At 52.4% G+C, this 22,082-nt stretch overlaps 1 protein-coding gene across 1 annotated transcript; it reads left to right on the plus strand.

Annotated features, from left to right (window-relative positions):
* The first annotated feature begins 354 nt into the window (after positions 1-354).
* On the plus strand, positions 355-20,561 carry POMGNT2 (protein O-linked mannose N-acetylglucosaminyltransferase 2 (beta 1,4-)). The gene is made up of 2 exons (XM_026496840.4): positions 355-626; positions 18,236-20,561. The coding sequence occupies exon 2, from the start codon at positions 18,341-18,343 to the stop codon at positions 20,081-20,083; it is 1,743 nt and encodes a 580-aa protein (XP_026352625.1). The 5' UTR covers positions 355-626; positions 18,236-18,340; the 3' UTR covers positions 20,084-20,561.
* Positions 20,562-22,082: the final 1,521 nt, after the last annotated feature.

Here is a 22,082-nt window from a genome sequence, read left to right on the forward strand (position 1 = left end):
TTTGCCCTTTTAGGAGGGTCCGAATGGGATGGGATGGGACGGGATGGGATGGGATGGGATGGGGGTGGGGAACTGGATAGTGCTTTTGTATTTATTTGTATTTGTAGTAATAAATATTTTTGAAAACATGTGCTGTATTAATTACTTTGATTTTATAAATGGCATCTGATTGTTGGTTTAACTTGAATTTACATTTATTATTGGACTCCCATAATTGTAAAAACCTAACACCAAGTAAAACTGTGCCTCTCACGGGAAGAAACTACAACTTCCGGGATTCCTCGGGTGGAAGGGGTGGGCTGGTCTCGGAGGCAAACTACAATTCCCAGAATTCCGCTAGCCAAGGGGATGGCTCTGGCCTAGGGTTGGGCAGCTGAGTCCGCGAGCGTGCACTCGTGCAAAGGATAGCGCGGCGGGCTCGCCAGCCAGACAGGCGCACGGCGGGCACCCGCGAGCCCGGCGGCGGCAGACGGGACGGCGCAGCGGGACCTGCCCTCCATGCCTGGGCCTCCCGGTCTTGTAGCGGGCGCAGGAGCAGGCAGCGGCGGTTGTTTCGGCCAAAGCCGGCTCCACGGAGGGCCCACCTGGACGCTTCAGCCCCGCGGAGCCCGGCCTGCGGGCTGCAGGTGAGACGCGCTCTCCGAGCTGGCGAGGGCTCCGCGACACGCCTGGGCTTGGAGTTGAGGGATCTGCCCCGGACCTCCCCCGGGAGGGATCATCGGGAGCGCCGGGCCCTGGGGTGAAGGGGAACCCAGGGAAGTTTGCAGAACCAAGAAGTGACGGGCGATGAGGACTGACGGAGGCGCGCGATGGGGGCGGGGGTGAGCAGAGGGGTCCAGGTGCCGCGGGGCCAGGGCGGCGCCCCAGGCGCGCCCGTTGAATCCCTTAGCTCTTGGCTGGCACTGGCAGTGGGTCCTCACGCCCTTTTGCTTGGGAGATGGTTAGCGCGGTTGGCGGGGAGCCAGCGAGGTGCGAGGAGGGGGCCTGGGCCTCCGGAGCGCCTTTAAGTACCTGGGCAGGCCTGCAACTGATCCCTGGGTTCTTTGGGGCTCAATAGGATATCCACTGTGTGCCCGGTGATAAGAGCCTGCCACGACCTGCTTGACAGTGCCAGGATAGCTTCTGGAGGGACCCACAGGACTCCTGACCCCTTCCATGTGGGTAGACCCCCGTCTTCTCGTCACTGATGAGAATCCTCTGCTAAGATCTAGGTTCCTCAGGCCGGAGCCCTGCACCCGGTGGCAGGTGGCCAGGGTCTGCTTACTTTATACCAACCAACTCTCAGAGCCTGCTCTTGGGGGAAGCAAGGCTGAGCACAGGAAAGATTATGGGGTGAGCTTGATACACTTAGTGGCTAGGAGCACAGACAGAATGGAGTTCATTCACCAAATGTTTACTGTTACATGTGCTGGGCATTCAAATCCTGGCTCTCCTTTACTAGCTGTGTGCCCTTGAGCAAGTCACTTATCCTCTCTGAGCCTCTGTTTCTTCCTCTGCAGAATGGGGATAAAAGTACCTTCATCACAGGCTTGGCATGAGAATTACATGAGATAATGCTGTGCAAGTCCTCAGTCCGGTGTTGGTACACAGCGGATGTGCCACAGATGTTAGCACTTGTGGTGGTTGCTAAGATAGAAAATGTTAGAGGTGAGATTGGAACCCAGGTCCGTCTTTGTTCTGGAACTAGCTGCTCTCTCTGGCTCTCATGGATCTTGGAGATCTTCCAGTTCATCCTTTCACATTATAGATGAGGAATCTGCGTCCCAGTTTGTGACAGAGCAAGAAAAGAACACAGGTCCCGTTTTCCCCAGGGATGGCCGGCACATCAGTTCCTGAGCCTTGGGCCCCAGGAGGGTGAGGAGAAGCAGAGTGGAGATCCTCAGCAAAGGGGAGGATGGGGTGCTGGTGACTGAGTTCCCCCAGACCGCAGTGTGGCCACGTGAGCATCCTGGTGGCCTTATGTGTCAGTGACAGAGCCGCTGCAGCAGTGTTCAAACTTTCCTTCTGGTTGGCAAGTTCTTGCTCTGAGCCAGGCTTTAGAAAGTATTGAGCAATAAACAAAGGCTTCTAGTGAATATGGAGCTAACTGGAAAATTAAATTACCAAATGTTCCGTTCCCCAAGGGTCTGCAGCACTCTCAGTTTGGTTGTCAGTGGATACTCTCCCCCAGGACCTGCCTAACACCTGATAGGTTTTTTTAAATTGGGGAAAATAATGACCATGAAAGGCATAGCCCACAAATGTCAGCATAGGCTTTGGAGTTAGTCTTGGGTTCGAATCCCACCCCCTCCGCTTCACAGCCGTGTGACACTGGGCAATTCACTTAACAACTCTGAGATTTGTAGGAGGGAATGAATGAGGCTGTTCATCTAAAGCACGTAGCACTGTTTCTGGCATGGAGTAAGAGCCACTGAATGGGCAGCAGAGCATTCTTATGATAATAATCATACTATAAAAATAATCGTCAGGCATTGTTTTGCCTGTGACGTAGGTATAATTGTGTTGGTTTTTCAGACCAGGAAATGAGGCTTGCAGGGGTTAAAAGTTAGCCCGGGCAGACACAGAAGGACAAATACTGCATGCCACCACTTACAGGTTGAATCTAAAATAGCCAGACTCATAGAAGCAGTGAGTGGAATGGTGGTTGCCAGGGGTTGGGATGAGGGGGAACAGGGAGGCATTAGTCAAAAGGTATAAAGTTTCAGGTATACAAGATGACTAAGTCCCAGAGATCTGTATAGCTTGGTGCCTATAGTTAACATGACTGTACTATATACTTTAAAATTTGCTAAGATAGCAAAATATTTTTTTTAAAGATTTATTTATTTATTTATTTGACAGAGATAGAGACAGCCAGCGAGAGAGGGAACACAAGCAAGGGGAGCGGGAGAGGAAGAAGCAGGCTCCCAGGGGAGGAGGCTGCCGTGGGGCTCGATCCCAGAACACCAGGATCACGCCCTGAGCCGAAGGCAGACGCTTAACGACTGAGCCACCCAGGTGCCCCTAAGATAGCAAAATATTTTTATCACAAAAAATAATAAGGGGGGCGGAGGAAACTTTTGGAGGTGATGGATAGGTTTATGGCATAGATTCTGGTGGGGTGTCACAGGTGTACACCTGTCTCTGAACATCAAGTTTTACATGCTAATTATGTACAACTTTTTGTCTGTCAAAAAAAGAAGAAGAAAAGAAGAAGAAGAATTGGTCTAGGGTCATGCAACTGTTAAGTGACAGGACAGGAGCTTACTTCTGGCCTTTCAGCTCCAGAGCCAGTGCCGTTTACTTCTACCCCGCTGCCTGTGGTCCTCACAGTTCTCGAGCCCCAGCTGTGACAGGCAGGGGTGGTGGGGGGCAGCCTCCAGCATTGCAGCAGGGGGTCTTCTCTGACCACTTGGAGAGGGGGCGGGACCCTGCAGCCTGGCTGCTCCTGTTTGCTCTCCATGCCTGAGGTTGGATGAGGCTGGGGGCAGCATCCACTGGGTGAGCCTGGGGGATGAGGTGTTAGGAAGAGGCAGTGCCGTGGCCCCTGGACCGCAGGGCTGGGGAAGGGGGCAACCTGGGTGAGGCCTAGAGAGCTTGACGATGAGAAGAAGTGATCTTGCTTAGAGGCCGGGAAGAGTTCTTCTCTGGGCCTGATCTCTGCGTTTGGGAGGAGGACGGCCAAAGCCATGGGTATGAGGAGAAGGAGCTCTGGACTGAGAGCACCTGTTGTTTTAATCTTGGCTGCCTTTGAGAGCTCATGCCTCTCTCGACCTCTTTTATAAAGTAAAGGGTTGTTTTCTCATTTTTTTTTAATAATAATTTTTTATTATGTTATGTTAGTCACCATACAGTACATCCCTGGTTTCCGATGTAAAGTTCCATGATTCATTAGTTGCGTATAACACCCAGTGCACCATGCAATACGTGCCCTCCTTACTACCCATCACCGGTCTATCCCATTCCCCCAGCCCCCTCCCCTCTGAGGCCCTCAGTTTGTTTCTCATAGTCCACAGTCTCTCATGGTTCATTCCCCCTTCTGATCACCCCCCCTTTCTTCTTCCCCTCCTTCTCCTACCGATCTTCCTACTTCTTATGTTCCATAGATGAGAGAAACCGTATGATAGTTGTCTCTCTCTGCTTGACTTATTTCGCTTAGCGTTATCTCCTCCAGTGCCGTCCATGTTGCTGCAAATGCTGTAAAAGGGGAAAAAGAAAGGAATCTAAGTGACTCCGTAAATAAAGACAAAGTGAAACACACCCATAAAAAATAAATACATAAAGGGTTGGAGCAAATCATTTCTAAAGGCTCTTTTAGCTCTAAAAATAGGTGTTTTTGTCATTTTAAATTGGTGGATTAACCCTCTCAGCCCAGCCCAGCACCAAGGCAGGTGGGATAATTATCACCCCAATGTGCTACCCAGACTTTCCCTGGGGCGAGAGAACGGCCGCAGCTCCCTGGAGCCGCCTGCTGCCACTGGGTGTCTCTGCCCGGCCGGCTGGGGGCAGTTACACCAGGGAAGCCTTAGGTTGCTAAGTGACAGTCGAGGGCCTGTGGGTCTGTGTTTCTGCAGCCATCCACACCTGCTCTGCTCTTGAGTGATAAAAACTCATCGCTCTGACATCTACCCTGCTTCTCTGTCACTGACTGTACCGCTGAGTCTGAAGCACGGTAAATAAGACCCTGGAGTCGGACGTGGGTTTGTATCCTGGGATCCCTCTTGAGCTGTGAGACCTAGAGCAAGCTTCTTCATCTCACTAAACTTCGGGTTTTTTCATATCAAAAGAAAATGGAGCTAATCCTAGTACCTACATTGGAGGGCTTTTGTGAGGCTTAAGGGAAAAGGGGCAGGAAAGGGGCTTAGGACAGGCCCTGGCATGCAGTAGGTGCTCAATAAAGCTGGTGGTAGCATTACCCTCCACCTCCTGCCCAGAAGCCAGCATCCTCTTTTCCTGAGCTAGCCAGGACAGCGATTGATCCTTCCATTTCTGTCTGGCTTCCCATGTCCTCACTGCTGTCAGAGAATCAGACTTTTCACTCTGCCAGTGGTAGACTACCGTTGATTCAGTCTTAATGCTAAGAGTTGCCTCTTTTCTCCATTTTGAAAGCATAACAGAGGGCCCCTTCCAGGCTGGACACGGGGCACTCAGCCACAAGCCAAGCATCAGGGAGAGGCTGGAGACTCTGGTCTGCCAAATTACCACTATTACCACTATTATTGCTATTATCAGGAAGGCCCTGTGTCAGGTTATTTTCAAAAGAAAGAGAAAAAAGAAATAAACAGATTAAAAAAAAAATAAAAAGCCTAAAAAAGCCCAATAGCAACTGAGGCAGATAGAAGGTTGATGCCAGTTTGCCCCCCAAAACTGCTTCACTCAGCTCCTGGAGCAGCTAAATATTATTAGAATCCCACGGACTTAGTGCACCCTCCTTTCTAGGACCCCCTCTGTGCCAAGAAGCCCTGGAGGAAGGTGTCCACGGTGCTGCCACACCTGCGGACACAGGCCCCGGGCACCTGGACAAGAGGCTGCTGGCCACGGAGGCTCACCTTCTGTGGCTGGTCACCCAGCGCTCGGCGCAGGTTCCACTTCTGGGAGCTCTGGCCAGCTCCGGGCTCCAGACACAGCCCCAGAAAAGCCATGCAGTAGAGCCTCGGGGTCTAAGAAGGAGTAAAAGCTCCAGGAGTTCTAGGCCTAGGGCAGGAGGTACAAACTCATGTGCCCACTGGAGCCCAGAGCCAATGGGGAGAGCGAAGCCAGGCGTGCGCCGTGTGCCCTGGAGGCCAGGTGCCCAGGTGAAAGCTCAAGCTGATGAGGTCCTGGCAGGAAAGTGGCCTGGTGGTACCTCCTTGTACCAGCCACCTCCTTGTACCAGCCAGCTCGGGCTGCTGAGATCAAGATGCCGGCAAGTTTGGATTCTCCGGAGGTTATGGTGTCTATCATGCTTTTCCTGGCCGAGTCACTAAGTGCTTTGTGCCCCACACCAGCTGGGTCCTAAAAATCGAGTGCCCAAGGTAGAAAAGGCAGAGAACAGTAAATGTGGTGATAATTGCATCCCCTGAATTTCTGTGCCCTGGCAGGCCGAGAAGATGAGGGCCAAATGGTGCTGGGCTGTTAGCATTGGTAGCGTTGACATTCTCCGTGTTCAAATCCGGACTTCACTCCGTACAAGCTGAGGCCCTTGGGACACTTAGCTCCGCCTAGCCTCTGTGTCCTGATCTGCAGATGGGCAAACCGTGGCAGTGCTATGCTAGCCCCTTAGTGTTGGTCTGAGGATGAAACGAGGAAATGTACGATAGTTTCTAGCACACTGCCGACATACGACATACAACATTGGAGGCGGCAGCGGCTGAACTTGTTAATTTCATGCTGGGGATTGGCTGCTTGGGGGCCCTCTTCCCAGGGGAAGGGAAACAAGTCATTAGGAAGACTGAGCGAACCTGGGAGGGGTGGTGAATATGCCACCAAAGCCATCGGGGGGGTTCAGTTCCTTTAGGAATGGTTTGGGGTTGTGTGGCTGGCTTGGTACCCGTGTTTCATTCATTGTTAGTTTGAGGAACCCTGATGAAATGTGATTCTGACAGCTGATGTGTTTTGAGGCCTATTTAGGTACTTTATGTGTATTACCTCATTTAGTTCTCACAGCACCCTAAGGAGGTTATTATTCCCATTTTACAGATGAGGAAATTGAGGCTTGAGTTCACACCTGGGGTCTGAAGGAAGGTGAGTGTGAGCTGTGTGGCCTGGGAAGAATTCTTGGCCACCACCATTAGGGAAGAGGGTTGAAATCTCCACTGCAGTCTTTTGTGTGTCCCGATGGCTGCACTTAGCCCAGATTGGGTGCTCTTACATGGTGTGGGAGATCAGCCAGGGGTTTCCGGCTTCCTAAGTGGATGCTTCTGTTGTACACCTGACGGTGCTCTCCCTCGGGAGCCCTTTGGGCAAGACCAGGGAAAGCAGGGATTTTAAGCAAGGCTAGGTGACTGTCTATCGGGATGACCCAGGGGGTGAGCAGATGAAGAGTTGGGTCGGTCCGGCTGAACCAGGAAAGCCTGTGGTGCGCGCAGAATGCTTTCTTTGGTGGCTTTCCTGACGTTCCTGGGACAGGAGGAGAGCACCCAGCGGTGATGGCCCCACCTCACCCCCGGGCAGGAGTCTGCCTCGACACCGGTATCACAGCAGCTTTAACACCTCCCCTCTGCCACAGTGAGGACCTTGAGGACACTTTTTTTTTTCATTTTTGTTATCTTTTGCACATAGTTTACTCTAATTTGGGCTGATGCAGAGCCTAATTCCCCCATTCTCTTCATGTCCTCTTAAGACTTTGGACTCAGGTTCGTGAATAAATACACATATGGACTGATGCAGATTCATACAGATCATCTCTCACCCACCTTCCTTCACTCGGGTGGAGTCAGCTGGAAGCCGAGGAGTGCTTGCTGTGGCACCTGTACCAGGGAGGTGGGACAGTGGGTGGCCGTTTTGCGTGGTCACGGCTGTGCCAGATCGGTCGGTAAATAAGTTCCATGTCATGCCTGTCCACGGCTAACCAAAGCCTGTTTTTAAGAGAATGAAGGAAGGAATCTAAGACCCTTTGTCACGAATGACTCAAGGGCACAGCTTTCCACCATGGGCCAGGGATCCAGGCCTCAGCAGATGTTCTCAGAAGAGGTTTCTTTTGGGTACGTATTCAGAGCTTGCCTCTCTGCTGAAGATGGGAGCTCCAGGCACGCGCCCTGCCCGTGGCTGCTGGCCCTGAAGCCTTGTTCTGCATGAGCATGCGCACCTCGCCTGCCTTCTTCTGCTCCTTCCTTTTCCTGGAGGGCCCACTGCACCAGACCAGGCTAAGTCTGGGGCTGAGTGATTGACAGGTAACTTGAGACAAGGGTGGTCTGGTGCATAATACTGGACAGACCCTCGCTGTCCCCGGGGCCTTGGTGCCAGGGAGAAGGCATGCTGAAAACAGCGTGATCCGAGCTGCTGATGCAGAACCAAATCCTGAGGACAGGACTGCGCTGGAGGAGGCAGCGGGGCCTCTGCCCTCCCTTTTCCAGCAGCCTCGTGCCTGGAGTGGAAGAGCTGTATCCCCTCCGTCAGCGGACAGGACTTAGGAGAATCTGGGGCAGAAGAATGACCTAGCTCTTCTTGTAGGAAGATAAGTTTAAAAGGGAAATTTGCTAAAGTTGGGTTATTTTTTAAATTCCGCAAAGTAAAAAAAATGAGATGTGCCCATTTTGCATGGGCAGTGGCTTTTTGTTTTGCGTGGTCTCGATTATATGTCTGGAGCCTCTTTGCTGGAGTGTTTTAGAACAAACCATGTATGTGTCGTTTTATCTATAAACACATTCTCTTCTTTAAGTTATCTCATTTTTTTAAAAAGATTTTATTTATTTATTTTGACAGAGAGACAGCCAGCGAGAGAGGGAACACAAGCAGGGGGAGCAGGAGAGGAAGAAGCAGGCTCCCAGCGCTCCCGGTGGAGCAGGGAACCTGATGCGGGGCTCGATCCCAGGACCCTGGGATCACACCCTGAGCCGAAGGCAGACGCTTAACCGACTGAGCCACCCAGGCGCCCCAAGTTATCTCATTTTTTAAAAAGATTTTATTCATTTGAGAGAGAGAGCAGGAGCAGGGGGAAGGGGTAGAGGGGGAGGGAGAAGCAGACTCCCCACTAAGCAGAGAGCCCAATGCGGGGCTTAATCCCAGGACCTGAGATCATGACCTGAGCCAAAGGCAGACGCTTAACCGGCTGAGACACCTGGGCACCCCTTATCTAATCTTTCATGACTTTTTATTTTGAAATAATTTTAGACTTACAGAAAAGTTACCAAAAATGCTTCGCTCGGCTTGCCCTGATGTTAAATCTGTGTAACCACAGTGCAATGATCAAAACCAGGAAATTAACACAGTACCGTTACCTAAACCACAGACCTTATTCAGATTCTGCCAATTGTGCACGAATGTCCTTTTCCTGGTCCCAGATCCTACGTTATGTTTGGTTGTCGTGTCTCCTTCATCTCCTTCCATCTGGGACAGCTTCTCAGTTCTTCCTGGTCTTTTGTGACCTTAACTCTTGAAGAGTCCTGGTCAGGTATTTTGTAGAATGTCCTTCAATTTGGGTTTAATGTTTTCTCTGCTAACTTATCTATACACCATATTCAGAGCTGGAAGTGGGGCTAGACCATGTTCCCCCATTTGGACATACAGATTGAGGGTTGTGTATTGTGGGTAAGAAGATGACAGAAGTGAGGTGCCCTTCTCAGGGCGCCGTATCAAGGGGGACGTGGTGTCAGGAAATTATTACCGGTGATGTTAATGTCAACTGCTTGGTTCAGGGGCTGTCTGCCAGGCTTCTGTATCGTAAAGTTCCTTTTCTTTTCTTTTCTTTTCTTTTTTTTTTTTGTACCATAAAGTTTCTATTTTTACCTTTGTAATAGATATGTAGTTCATAGGGAGATTGTTCGAGATGATGCAAATATCTGATTTCTCATCGTACTTCCACCCACTAATTTCAGCATCCAGCAGTGGATCTTGCTGGAGACCATTATTACTGTGATGTTTGCCAAATGGTGATTTTCTATTTCCATCGTTGCTTCTGCATTTACTAATTGGAGTTCTACTGTAAGAAAGATCTGTTCCTTCTTCCTTATTTATTCATATCAATATTGACTCATGCATGCTTATTTTATTTTGTGGGTTATAATCCATTTCTGTTGCTTTTTAATTTTGTTACCTGGCCCCAGATTGAGCCACTGCGAGCTCTTTCAGGTTAGCCCCTGTGCCTTCTTGATATGTCCTCATTGTTTTTTGAGAACTTCCTTGTGTTCTGGTAGTACAGGATGTTCCAAACTCACCTTGTACTTTCCCTGACCGAGCCGCGGAAACAGTGATTTTTCCGCAGAGCCCTGGTTCCTTTGTAGGGCATGATGTTAGGAACCAGGACCTGGGTGCCAGGCATGCTGTCCCTGCTCCCGGGCCCTCCCGCGGGTCAGAACTAGGGGCTGTATGTATGTGGGTACCCCCCGCCCCGCAGCTGTTCTCCTGCTCACATTCCTCCTGTCATGCTAGCCTGAGTCCCTCTTCAGTTCCCTGGCCCAGATCTGAGCTGAGGGCCCCAGGGTAGCCTCTCCAGCTCCCCAGTGAGACGCCCTGCCCTTCTGGCCTCTCCTGATCTTAAGGATGAATGAACTCTCCCCCTTCTCCCCCACCTGGCGCCGGCTTCTTTCTGTGTCTTTTTTTTTTTAATCGTCCTCTTACCTCCTAGAGAGATGTCAGAACTCGCAGCTGTGGTCATGTCACACTGAGGACGCAGGTGTTCTCTTCCGAGCAGGCTTGTACTGTCTGTACCACGGTGGTGGTAAGGATAGTTGGCGCCCACAGCAGAACCACGGGACACTGGTCAGAATTGGTCAAGTATCAGCAGTTTACCCCGATTCAACCTAATAGCAAAGTAGTTCTTCGCTGGTGGAGCCGGGTGGAGAATTTCATTGGGGGGGGGGGCACATATTTTTGAAAAAGTACATACAGCAATATGATTTTACATATGCAGATATAGATATAAAATACCAACTTCGGAAGGTAAAGGTTGAGGAAATCTTTCAATCTTAGGGGAAGATTGTAGAAGATTGTGGAAGAGAATCTCTTATGAATGAGGGATTCTTGGGGAAGGGGATATGGGACTTTACAGGTCAGTATGGAGCACGAAAGAGTTTCTCTTTTTTGTCAGTGTGCCCATGGGTTTGAAAAGACAGGGAAACACTGATGTTTAAGCGCATTTCCTGACTGTAGTGTTCTGGGCTTGCAAAGACCTTCCCCTGGAGATTAACAGGGCTGCCTAGAGCACAGGCAAAACCCAGCCGGGAAGGCAGCTGCCTGCGCCCTCTCCTCTCACTCTGGGGCTGGACCAGAAGTTCTCTGCTCTTGTTCCGCAAAAGCCTTGAAGACCTGCTTGAAGGACATGGGGTTCATGGGCTCTCAGGATAACTGTGACTTTATCCTCTTCCCTACAAACCAACAAGGCCCAATAGGACTGAGTGAGTGGGAGTTCTGTTAAAGGACCAGCTTCGAGTTCACAGGAATTTATGTAAAATAAGTCATCTGCAGACTTCGGGACTTGAATTGCCATAAGGAACACGCTCCTTGTACCCCTTCATGCAGAGCTCCTTTTCCTCTAGGCACCCCAATCTAACTCCCAGGCTTGCCTCTCTCCCACGTGAATGGAGAGACACTGAGGCTGGGAGCTTGTCATTGGGTGTTCTACCTCTGTTCTCCCCCATCTCTAGGCTACTCTGCTCAAAGACCTTCAATAGCTCCCCATTGCCAAGAGGGTAGAGTTCAGATTTCTTGACCAAGCATCAGGGCCATTGACATTCTGGCCTTAGCTGATTTTTCTAAGTATCTCTTCTTCTTTTTTTCTGTGTGAACCATCTACCTAACCAGAGTGGACCGTGTGGTCTCCTCCGTCTTTGGACGCCCTCCCCTCCCCCAGCCTCCTTTCTTTCTACCACGGAGATGACATTTCTGGTCCCTCTGAAAGCTCCAGGGAATGGCCAAACCAGAAGGACTCATTTCTTCCTCAGAGGGGTCTGGCCCTTACAGCCTGCAGGGCTCACTGGAGCCCCACCCGCTGCCGATGCTGTGACACTCAAGTTACCTTAGTCCACACCCTGCCACATGGAACCTGTGTGGAAAATCGTAGCCCCACTTGGGCCCACAACGAATATGCTTGTTTTCTAATTGCAAATACCAGAGTTTCTCGGAGGGCTTTGTTTCCCCAAGTTAGAAGGGTCGTAGGGAAACTGATGCCAAATCGCTTCACTAGGTTAGAGCACAGCTAGAAACAGAAGGCGCAGGCCGGACCCCCCAGCACAACAACCTATAAAGAGGTTCTCCTCAGCTAAATTTTCCTTGGTTTGGAGAAACCAAAACCGCAGCCGAAACTGGCTTCGCTAATAAGGAGAGTTCACAGCAGGAGGTGCAGGTGTGGGGCTCCGAGATGTCAGTAGGGTCCTTTGTATCTCTCCTCCTTCCTGCGGCCCTTGGCATCCTGGCTGTGTTCTCCAGCTGCGCCGCAGATGGCCGGCGGCAGCCCCGGGACGGCTCCTCCTGTCCTGTCCGGTGGGTGGGAGCGTGGACTGTGACTCCTCCTCTTTGCTCCGTTTGCTTCTATCAGGTAGCGTCCTGCTCTGGGCCTGCTCTGGGCCATGCGCTCTGCTGCTCGGCCCTCTGGAGGCGGGAGGTCATCTTGGCTTTGTTTGCACCTCGTGGGGCTCAGGGGAAGGGCTGGCTCCCTGGCCAAACCCGGGATTTTATGAGGCAGGGCCGAGGGCCGTGGCCCTGGGTGGAAACAGCGTCCGCTCTGGCACTTTCTAATACACTTGACTTGGAAGCCCGAGAAGCAGAGTGGGGGGCTGACCCTGGCCCCAGGTGCCGACAGGTGACGGCACGTCTTGTCTTGGTCTCCATCTCTGGGAGGAATCCCTTCCTAGATTTAAAATCCTTTGTTTCAGGTGACTGTAATGAAAAGTGACAGTCCCCCCTCCGGGCCGGTCAGCTTTGGCTTCGAGTCGGATGAAGGCAGCCAAGTGTGTCCGAAAGGTCTTAAACTGCCAGACTTCATCGCACATCCCTGTGGTCCTTTATTAACCGTCTGATGCCCCGATTTTGTTTCTTTGCGCCCCTGCTAGACGCTTCTTCGTTCGAACCTAATTGTGTAAATTGCTGGTTTTGTACACCAGAAGCAGTCGGCTGTCAGAATTCATGAGGTGCAGCTAATACATGATTTCTGACTTTCTCCACCGCCCTGTGTGTGTGTGTGGGGGGGCTGCACCCTCACCTCCGCTGATGGGGAAGCTGACTTCAGAAAGGCCACCCGGTGAAGTCATGGAGCTGAGGCTTGAACCCGAGTCTTCTGGCTTTTTATCCTAAACTTTCCTAGACAGCACACATCCTCTTCTGGGAGCCGTCAACCCCACGCAGTGGGAACTCAGAGCCAGGTTGGTTTAGGGTGTGATTCTAGAACTCCTGGTGATCTGGTGTCTCCAGAAGAGCCAACCAGTTGGTCAGACTTACTGGAATAAGGTGGAGTCGGTGCCCTAAGACCAAGGCGTGTGGCCTACCCATCTCTCCCCGCCCCACCTGGGGAGGGTTAGCAGAAGCTGTGGCAGCGTTAGCAGGGGGAGAACTCCACAGGAGTTAACTTGGGCCTGCCCTCCCTAGCAGAGCTGTGCCCAGGGGGGTTCAGAGCGGCTGATCCACACCAGACCTGGCCTGGCCCTAGAGGGAAGCGGTGGGTTGGAGAAGTGGAGGCTGGGCTGTGCGGGGAGCCGTTTCCCTCCACTAGGCCCTGAATTTAGAGGCTGCCTGGCCCGGCTGGCACCTGCCCTGCTGCTCTCCCCAGCCTTCAGGGGGCAGCACTCACCAGCACATTAGGATACCTCCAGTTTTAATCCTGGCCGTGTCACAGACTTGCGGGGTGATTTGGGGCAAATTGCTCACCTCTCTAAAATGAGGACTTGCTTAGTGGTTGTTAACCTAATAGTGGAATTCCGTCCTATGAGAAAGAAACCCATCTTTAAATAAATTTCTGCGGCACCTGTATGAGTTTCCTAGGGCTGCTGCAGCAAATTTAACCCCAAACATGGTGGCTTAAAATGCCAGCAATTTATTCTTGCACAGTTCTGGAGGCCAGAAGTCTAAAATTAAGGTATTGACAGGACCATGCTCCCTCTGAAAACTCTAGGAGAGGATCCTTTCTCGTGTCTTCTTAGCGTCTAGTGGCTCCTGGTAATCCTGAGTGGTCTTCGGTTTATAGCTACATCGTTCGAGTCTCTTGTCTTTGTCTTCACGTGGCCACCATCTCTGTTCCTCTGTGTCCTTTTCTGCCTCTTATAGGGATACTTTCATTAGATTTAGGGCCCACCCTAATCCATTATGATCTTATCTCAAGAACCTTAACTAATTATATGCGTAAAGACCCCATTTCCAAATAACATCACATTCTGAGGTTCTGGGTAGACATGAATTTGGGGGGTTACATTAGTCAACTCACTATAGAACCCCTAAATATAAGAAATTGGTGGTTGGTTTTGTTTGGAGGTGAATAGAAGCCCAAGACCCTGGCCTCATGTCCTTATTGCCTACCACCAGCCTTGGCAGCCCCCAAGGATCAGGGTCTGCAAACCACTAGGTACCCATGTTCCAGGAGGCCCTAGTTCACCATATCCCATGGTGATGAGACTTTGGACTTGCAATTTTGAATTGATGCTGGAATGAGTTAAGACTTTGGGGGCTTTTGGGACTCACTGCCTGGTTCTTTGGTTAAGAGCCTCTTCTTGGTTTTTCTCAAATGTGGCTATACCCCAGAATCACCTGGGAGCTTGGAAAAAAGCAGATACCAATGAGATTTTTGGATTCTGATCAAAATGGAGTAGACACGTGTATCCCTACCCATGCACCATGCACTCATACAGCTAAAAACACAGGACATTAGGTATGAAACATGAGAAGACTGAAAGATGGAGAGAAAAATGTGGAACAACACAGTGGTGAGTTCCTTGGGTTTTTTTGTTTGGTTTTTTTTGTGGGTTTTTTTTCCTTCTATGTATCCTAGACAGGGTGATAAGAAGCCAACCCAGAAGTGCCAGTGAGCATAGACCAGAAAAAGCCCCAGGGAAAGCTCACTTTCTCTCATCAAAGGACTGGAAGAGGAGCAGTCTTGCAAAACCTTTTTGACAATAACACCCTGTTCCTGTAAAACACCCGGGAAAACTGCTTTTCCCGTCCCTTCCAGCTTTAGTAAAGCCTGAATGGACAGCTTAGACGACCATCCTTGCTTTGCGGGAATCAACCGGGTGCCCTCCACCTTCAGCACTGCACCCCATCCCCCCACCATGGGGCTGGATGAGAAGCCTGGACTTTCACCACCATCCAGAGGCAAAAAGTTGTCCCCCCCCCCCCCACCACCACCACCACAGTCCCTTGAGGTGTCAGTGGAGCCTGGACTTCGACCCCCACCCAGTGGTGATAAGGCACCCCTGCTGAGGCCAACTGAGGAGCCTAGATTTCCACCCCTACTCAGTGGTTATGCCGTGTCTCTCACTCTCCCTGCCAGGGTGCTGTTGGTGGAGGCCAAGCAAGGAAACATGGATTTCCTCTCACCCAATGATAGTCAGTGCTCTCCCTTCCCCCACCAGAGTGGTTCTTGCAAAAACCTTCTAAAATGGAAGACTTAATATAAGCTCCAGGATAAGTCTCAGCAAAGAAAGAGAAGATATAAAGAACTAAATGAAGATTTGAAAACTGAAGAAAGTAGTAACCAAAATAAAAAGAAATGACTGGTGGGCCCAGTAGAAGAATGGAGATGACAGAAGAAAGAATTGGTGAACATGAAAACAAGCAGTAGGAATTATCCAATTTAAACAGAGAGAAAATAGACTGGGAAAAAAAATGGAACAGTGCCTCAGACACCTATAGGACAATACTTTTTAAAAATTTAGCATTACCTCCAGGTACAACCTGGAGGCTGAAAAAGTAGTTAAAGAAATAATGGCTGAAATTTCCCCAAATTTGGTGAGAGGTAAAAACCTACAGATTCAAGAGTGAATGAAACCCTCACAGGGAAAACCCAAGGAAACCCACACCAGGACACCTGATAACCAGGCTTCTAAAAAGTAGACAACAGAACACTCTTCAGAGCCACATGAGAGGAAGGACGTACTACACCCAGGGGAACGGCGCTTCCCATACAGCTCATCAGAAACATGGCGGCCAGAAGGAGGCTGCCCAGCCTGAGCTTTCGCGTGCCCAGAGAAAGCACTGTCTCCCCAAAGTTCTGTCCCAGTGAAAATATCCTGTAGGAAGGAAGGTGAAATCAAGACATTTTCTTCACCTGAAGGAAAACTAAGAGAATTTGTTCTCAGCAAACTTTCCTAAAATGATGGCCAAAGGAAGTTCTCCAGAGAAATGCTAACAAGAAAACCTGGAACATCAGGGACAAGGAAAGAACCGGAAGAGTAAAAATACGGGTAAATAGAAGAGACTGTCCTTTCCCTCTTGAGGAGATGACACTTGACAGTCGAAACAAAAATTAGAGCACTGTCTGACGTGGATTTTAATGCATGTAGAGGAAATATTGAAGAGAATTATATTAAAAGAGAGGAGGGTCAAAGCCCAGATGGAGATAAGGTCTCTGTACTTACTTGAGAGGTGGATGTCACGACCAGCAGACTGTGCTAAGCTGCATTTACATCGAACGATGCCTAGAGCAACCACTAGAAAATCTGCACCAAGAAATACACTCAAACACTATAGATAAAAATGGGATTCAGATAATCTGCAAGAAGAGGGGAAACAGAGGAACAAGAGACGAGGTGCCTGAGCCATACTCCAGACCTACTACTGAATCCGAACCTGCAGGACTAGTGCCTGTGGATATGCGCTTGTAGCAAGTGCCTCTGGGGGGTTCAAGAACCAGCCAGGTTTGAGACTCTGTGGGCTAGACCGGTTTTTATTTTTGTTTTTGTTTTTTTAGAGGGAGTGAGCATGTATGGGGGGGGGGCGAGGGAGAGGGAGAATATTAAGCAGGCAGCATGCTCAGCTTGGAGCCCAGTGCAGGGCTTGATCTCACAACCCCTCATGACCTGAGCTGAAATCAAGAGTCAGATGCTTTAACTGACTAAGCCACTCAGGCGCCCCTAGACTTTTTTTTTAAATAGCAAATTGCCAACCCTGTTAGGTTGTAAAATCAATTAAGATGAACATGCCCCCTCCCCCCTTTTTAGAACAAACGTAGAATATTGGACTGGAAAAGGAAACACTGGAGTACATTACAGCTCGTCAGAGTAATTCTTCGTGAAATTTTGGGGGGTCAGTAGAACATATGCAAATGTATGAATGTGTGCGTGCTGAACCCTTCGATGAGGGTAGCTGGAAGGGACGGTGCCCCGGGAATGGCCTTCAGCTAGTGCTAGAGAGGAACTGGGAGGCAAATAGCCTGGCTTCTTGAGTAGTGACCTGCTCATTAATGTGTCCCGTATTGGCTTCACTCCTCCTTCCTCTTAATTCCCCACTCTCCTACAGGGGTTTCTTCGGATAATTTCTCAAACTATTTTGGCTCAAACTCTTGTCTCTGATCCTGGTTCTGAGAGAGTCTAGCCTAAGCCACTGTCTGTTTCTGGGCAGGACTGCACTTTGATTTTTGTGATTGCAGGGAGAGAGAAGTTGCAAGACCCCAAGAGTCCAAAGCTAGCCCCAAAGGAATAAAGGGACGGCTCTAATCCCTCCCCAGTGCAGTGCTGGCCAGGCACCAGGGGTTACCTGGGCCACTCCAATGAGGGCGGAGAGTGAGACCCTTCAAATCTGAGCAGTCCTGGGCTTCAGAGCAAGGAGGTTACCCTTCCTGCTAGCACAGGAAAATGGAGCAAACACCCACAGCCCAGCCAGGCCTCTCTGTAGGCGTGCCTGTCAGTGGTGACACTCAGATACAGTTGTTTTACTGGACCAGGGAGGGGGCAGATATCCTTTCTGGGAATCTAAAAGCTAGCAGGTGTGATTTCCAAATGGGAGCTTTAAGCGAGAGCAGACATTGCTGCATATCCCCTAGGCATACGTGCCATGTGTCCTAAGAAGGGGACTCTGGGGTCCTGGTGTACAGCCTGGCCTCTGCCCATGTAAGGAAGAGTCCTTGCCTTGCCGCACCAGGAATGCCAGGCCCCTGGACCGGATGTTCCCTGGGGCCTCTCATCACAGGTCTCCGTGGGTTGGCTTTGGCTGTAGCAGTGCCTCGTAGCAAACAGCCACAGGGTTTCAGTGACACGATAATGAGCACTCACCAGCCCAGATGTCTGTGTGTTGGGGTCACTCACAAATCAGGGGGCAGCTGGGCTAGACTGGGCTTGGCAGGAGCAGCCCTGCTCCACTCACCTCTCGGCCCTCCTGGGACCAGGAAGTTAGGCTGCACACGTTCTCCCCGCGGCAATGTCCTAGATATGAGGAAGGCAAGGCCAGTCACACAAGCTCTTTTCCAGCCTCCGATCACGTTTTCTCTGCTAGCATTTCACTGGCCAAAGCATGTGATGCGGCCAAGGCCCAAGTCAAGGTGCGGGGATGGGTGCCGCCCCCATGGGAGCCCTGGGGAAGGGAGGGCGTGAATACGCGGACAACGAGCAGGCGCCGCGCCTAGCCCGCGGCCAGAGCTCGAGGTGGCTGCGGGCGGACAGTTGGTGCCAACCCCTTTCCCTTTCCTTCTCTCCCGCAGGCTTCTGCCGGTGCTCGGGCTGCCCGCAGGGATGGGCAGAGCCCGCGGGGCCTGTGGCAGTGCCCAGGGGCTGTCCGCTCACTAGCGCCCCGCGGCGGCGGTAGGATGCACCTGTCGGCCGTGTTCAACGCTCTGCTGGTGTCGGTGCTGGCGGCGGTGCTGTGGAAGCACGTGCGGCTGCGGGAGCATGCGGCGTCCCTGGAGGAGGAGCTGGCGGGCGGCCGCCACGGCCGCGAGCCCGGCCCCGCGCTCCGGATCGACTACCCGAAGGCCCTGCAGCTCCTGATGGACGGCGGCACGCATATGGTGTGCACGGGCCGCACGCACACCGACCGCGTCTGCCGCTTTAAGTGGCTCTGCTACTCCAACGAGGCCGAGGAGTTCATCTTCTTCCACGGCAACGCCTCGGTCATGCTGCCTAACCTGGGCTCCCGGCGCTTCCAGCCCGCCCTGCTCGACCTGTCCACCGTGGAGGACCACAACACCCAGTACTTCAACTTCGTGGAGCTGCCGGCCGCCGCCCTGCGCTTCATGCCCAAGCCCGTGTTCGTGCCCGACGTGGCCCTCATCGCCAACCGCTTCAACCCCGACAACCTGATGCACGTCTTCCACGACGACCTGCTGCCGCTCTTCTACACGCTGAGGCAGTTCCCCGGCCTGGCGCACGACGCCCGCCTCTTCTTCATGGAGGGCTGGAGCGAGGGCGCCCACTTCGACCTGTACAAGCTGCTCAGCCCCAAGCAGCCGCTGCTGCGCGCGCAGCTCAAGACGCTGGGCCGGCTGCTCTGCTTCTCCCGCGCCTTCGTGGGCCTCTCCAAGACCACCACCTGGTACCAGTACGGCTTCGTCCAGCCCCAGGGCCCGAAGGCTAACATCCTGGTCTCGGGCAACGAGATCCGGCAGTTTGCGCGCTTCATGATGGAAAAGCTGAACGTGAGCCACGCGCCGCCCCCCCTGGGCGAAGAGTACATTTTGGTCTTCAGCCGCACCCAGAACAGACTCATCCTGAATGAGGCGGAGCTCCTCCTGGCGCTGGCCCAGGAGTTCCAGATGAAGACGGTGACGGTGTCCCTGGAGGACCACGCCTTTGCCGATGTCGTGCGGCTGGTCAGCAATGCCTCCATGCTGGTCAGCATGCACGGGGCCCAGCTGGTCACCGCCCTCTTCCTGCCCCGCGGGGCCGCCGTGGTCGAGCTCTTCCCCTATGCCGTCAATCCTGACCACTACACCCCCTATAAGACGCTGGCCACGCTGCCCGGCATGGACCTCCAGTACATAGCCTGGCGGAACGTGATGCCAGAGAACACGGTCACGCATCCCGAGCGGCCCTGGGACCAGGGGGGCATCACTCACCTAGACCGGGCCGAGCAGGCCCGTATCCTGCAGAGCCGTGAGGTCCCGCGGCACCTCTGTTGCCGGAACCCCGAGTGGCTCTTCCGGATCTACCAGGACACCAAGGTGGACATCCCATCCCTCATCCAAACCATACGGCGTGTGGTAAAGGGCCGGCCCGGGCCACGGAAGCAGAAGTGGACCGTCGGCCTCTACCCAGGCAAGGTCCGGGAGGCGCGGTGCCAGGCGTCCGTGCAGGGCGCCTCTGAGGCCCGCCTCACTGTCTCCTGGCAGATCCCCTGGAACCTCAAGTATCTGAAGGTGAGGGAGGTGAAGTACGAGGTGTGGCTCCAGGAGCAGGGGGAGAACACCTACGTGCCTTACATCCTGGGTCTGCAGAACCACACCTTCACTGAGAACATCAAGCCTTTCACTACCTACTTGGTGTGGGTCCGCTGCATCTTCAACAAGACCCTCCTGGGACCCTTCGCAGATGTGCTGGTGTGCAACACGTAGCGAGCGGCCGTGGCCAGGCCTCGGGGGGGCGGGGGGGGGGGTGGGTCCTCCAGCTCAGTGTCCCTGGCCCACTAGCCCCCTGTGGTGGCTTCTGGGAATTATTTATTTATTGGGCAGGCCTACCCCAGGCCTGTGCCTCTGTGTCTTCATCCTGCATCTGCAGTGTGGCGTTCCCTGCACTCTTTGCGCTGGTATGATGGGACCCTCCCAGCCCCCTTCTCCCATCCTGAGTATCCATGCCCTGGGGAAGGCCCTTGGTGGGAGGAGGAAGAAGGAAAGTAAGAATCGGAAGGAGCCTCGGGCTGAGTGATCGTGCTGTTCCCTACCGAACCCTCTGGTTGATATCCAGGTGTCTGGAGACTGTGAGTAAATCATGTGGTTGCTTGGGTGGGTGGTTCATCAGCTTCCATCATCATGAAATTCACCTGTAGCACAGTGAAGGTGTGTTTGGAACATTCATTAAATGATTATAAACATCTTGGTCAAGTCCTTTTTTTTTTTTTCAAGAGTTTATTTGAGAGAGAGAGAGAGATAGCGAGAGAGAGCACAAGCGGGGGGCGGGGTAGAGGGAAAAGCAGGCTCCCCACTGAGAGGGAGCCCGACATGGGGCTGCCCAACGTGGGGCTCAATCCCAGGACCCCGGGATCATGACCTGAGCCAAAGGCAGACGCTTAACCGACTGAGCCACTCAGGCATCCCTTGGTTCAGTCTTTTTATTGGGTAGTTGGAAGCGGGGCTGGTAGTCGATACCCACATGCTCTTTCATCCCAGCTGTCAATCAAGGAGGTGTGGCGATGGGCAAGCGGCCAGGACCGCGAAGTGAGGCAGGCTGGTTGGATTGCATCTTGCAAGTCGCAGGTTGAATATCACATTTCCATCTAAGTGGGGTCCAAGTCTGGAAGCAGAGTGACAGGGCTGCAGTGAGGAAGAGCAGTGTCCACCAGGGGGCGCTCAGGCTAAAGAGGACATTAGGCACCCAAGACCAGAACGGCCTGCCCTTGCCATCGGGTTCCCTTAGAAGGACATAGGGCAGGACATTGAGCAGGACAACGCTGAGCACTTTTCTTCTGCAGGAGGAGTCCTCACACCAGCCCAGGGGCTATTCTTTTTTTTTTTTTTTAAAGATTTTATTTATTTATTCGACAGAGATAGAGACAGCCAGCGAGAGAGGGAACACAAGCAGGGGGAGTGGGAGAGGAAGAAGCAGGCTCATAGCGGAGGAGCCTGATGTGGGGCTCGATCCCGTAACGCCGGGATCACGCCTTGAGCCGAAGGCAGATGCTTAACCGCTGTGCCACCCAGGCGTCCCCCAGGGGCTATTCTTGCCCTGTTCTGCGAGTCTCTGCTCAGTAGTTGGGGCCACTGGCTTAGAAGCCCCATAGGAGCCATTGTCTTTCAAACAAGTCCTGGTTCCCAGGGCCCCTCCGGGAACATCGCACTCAGAGGAGCCTGCATTTTGGCTCACGTGTTGCCCTTCCAGTGCAGGTGCGGCTCATCCGTCAGAGGTCAGTTGTGCTGTCAGTTTTGCTGAATGGCACACCGGACACTGCCCCGTCGTCTGGCTTCCACGGAAACAGAGCTAGAACGTTAACCAAGGTCAGCTTCGCCCTTGGAGAAGAGACCCTGCTCCAAGTCTGATTCCTGGGAAGGAGAGCAGGAAGGGGGTCCAGCAGAGAAAGCCTCGGGCTGTAGGTCAGTTCGAAGACCGTCGCACCGAGCTGAACAGTTCTTGAGCCGAAGTGGTCTGTTAGATGAGGAGCTGGGCCCTGGCTGTGGGGCTGTGGGCAGAAGGGCCTCGGCGCCTGTCGGTGGCAGATTCCGAGCAAGAGATCTGAGTGGCATGTTTTCAGGGTCACCGGGGGCCTCCATGACCTTCCTTTTACCCAGAATATCTTTGTACCGTCCGTCGGCCACCTTCTCAGACGGCCACGTTGACGCACACAGGACGGTTCAGTTCCGTTGGAAGTCTCAGACGCTGGGGAGGGGGTAAAACTACTTG

Source organism: Ursus arctos, unplaced genomic scaffold (assembly GCF_023065955.2).
Source record: "Ursus arctos isolate Adak ecotype North America unplaced genomic scaffold, UrsArc2.0 scaffold_20, whole genome shotgun sequence".
NCBI lineage: Eukaryota > Metazoa > Chordata > Mammalia > Carnivora > Ursidae > Ursus > Ursus arctos.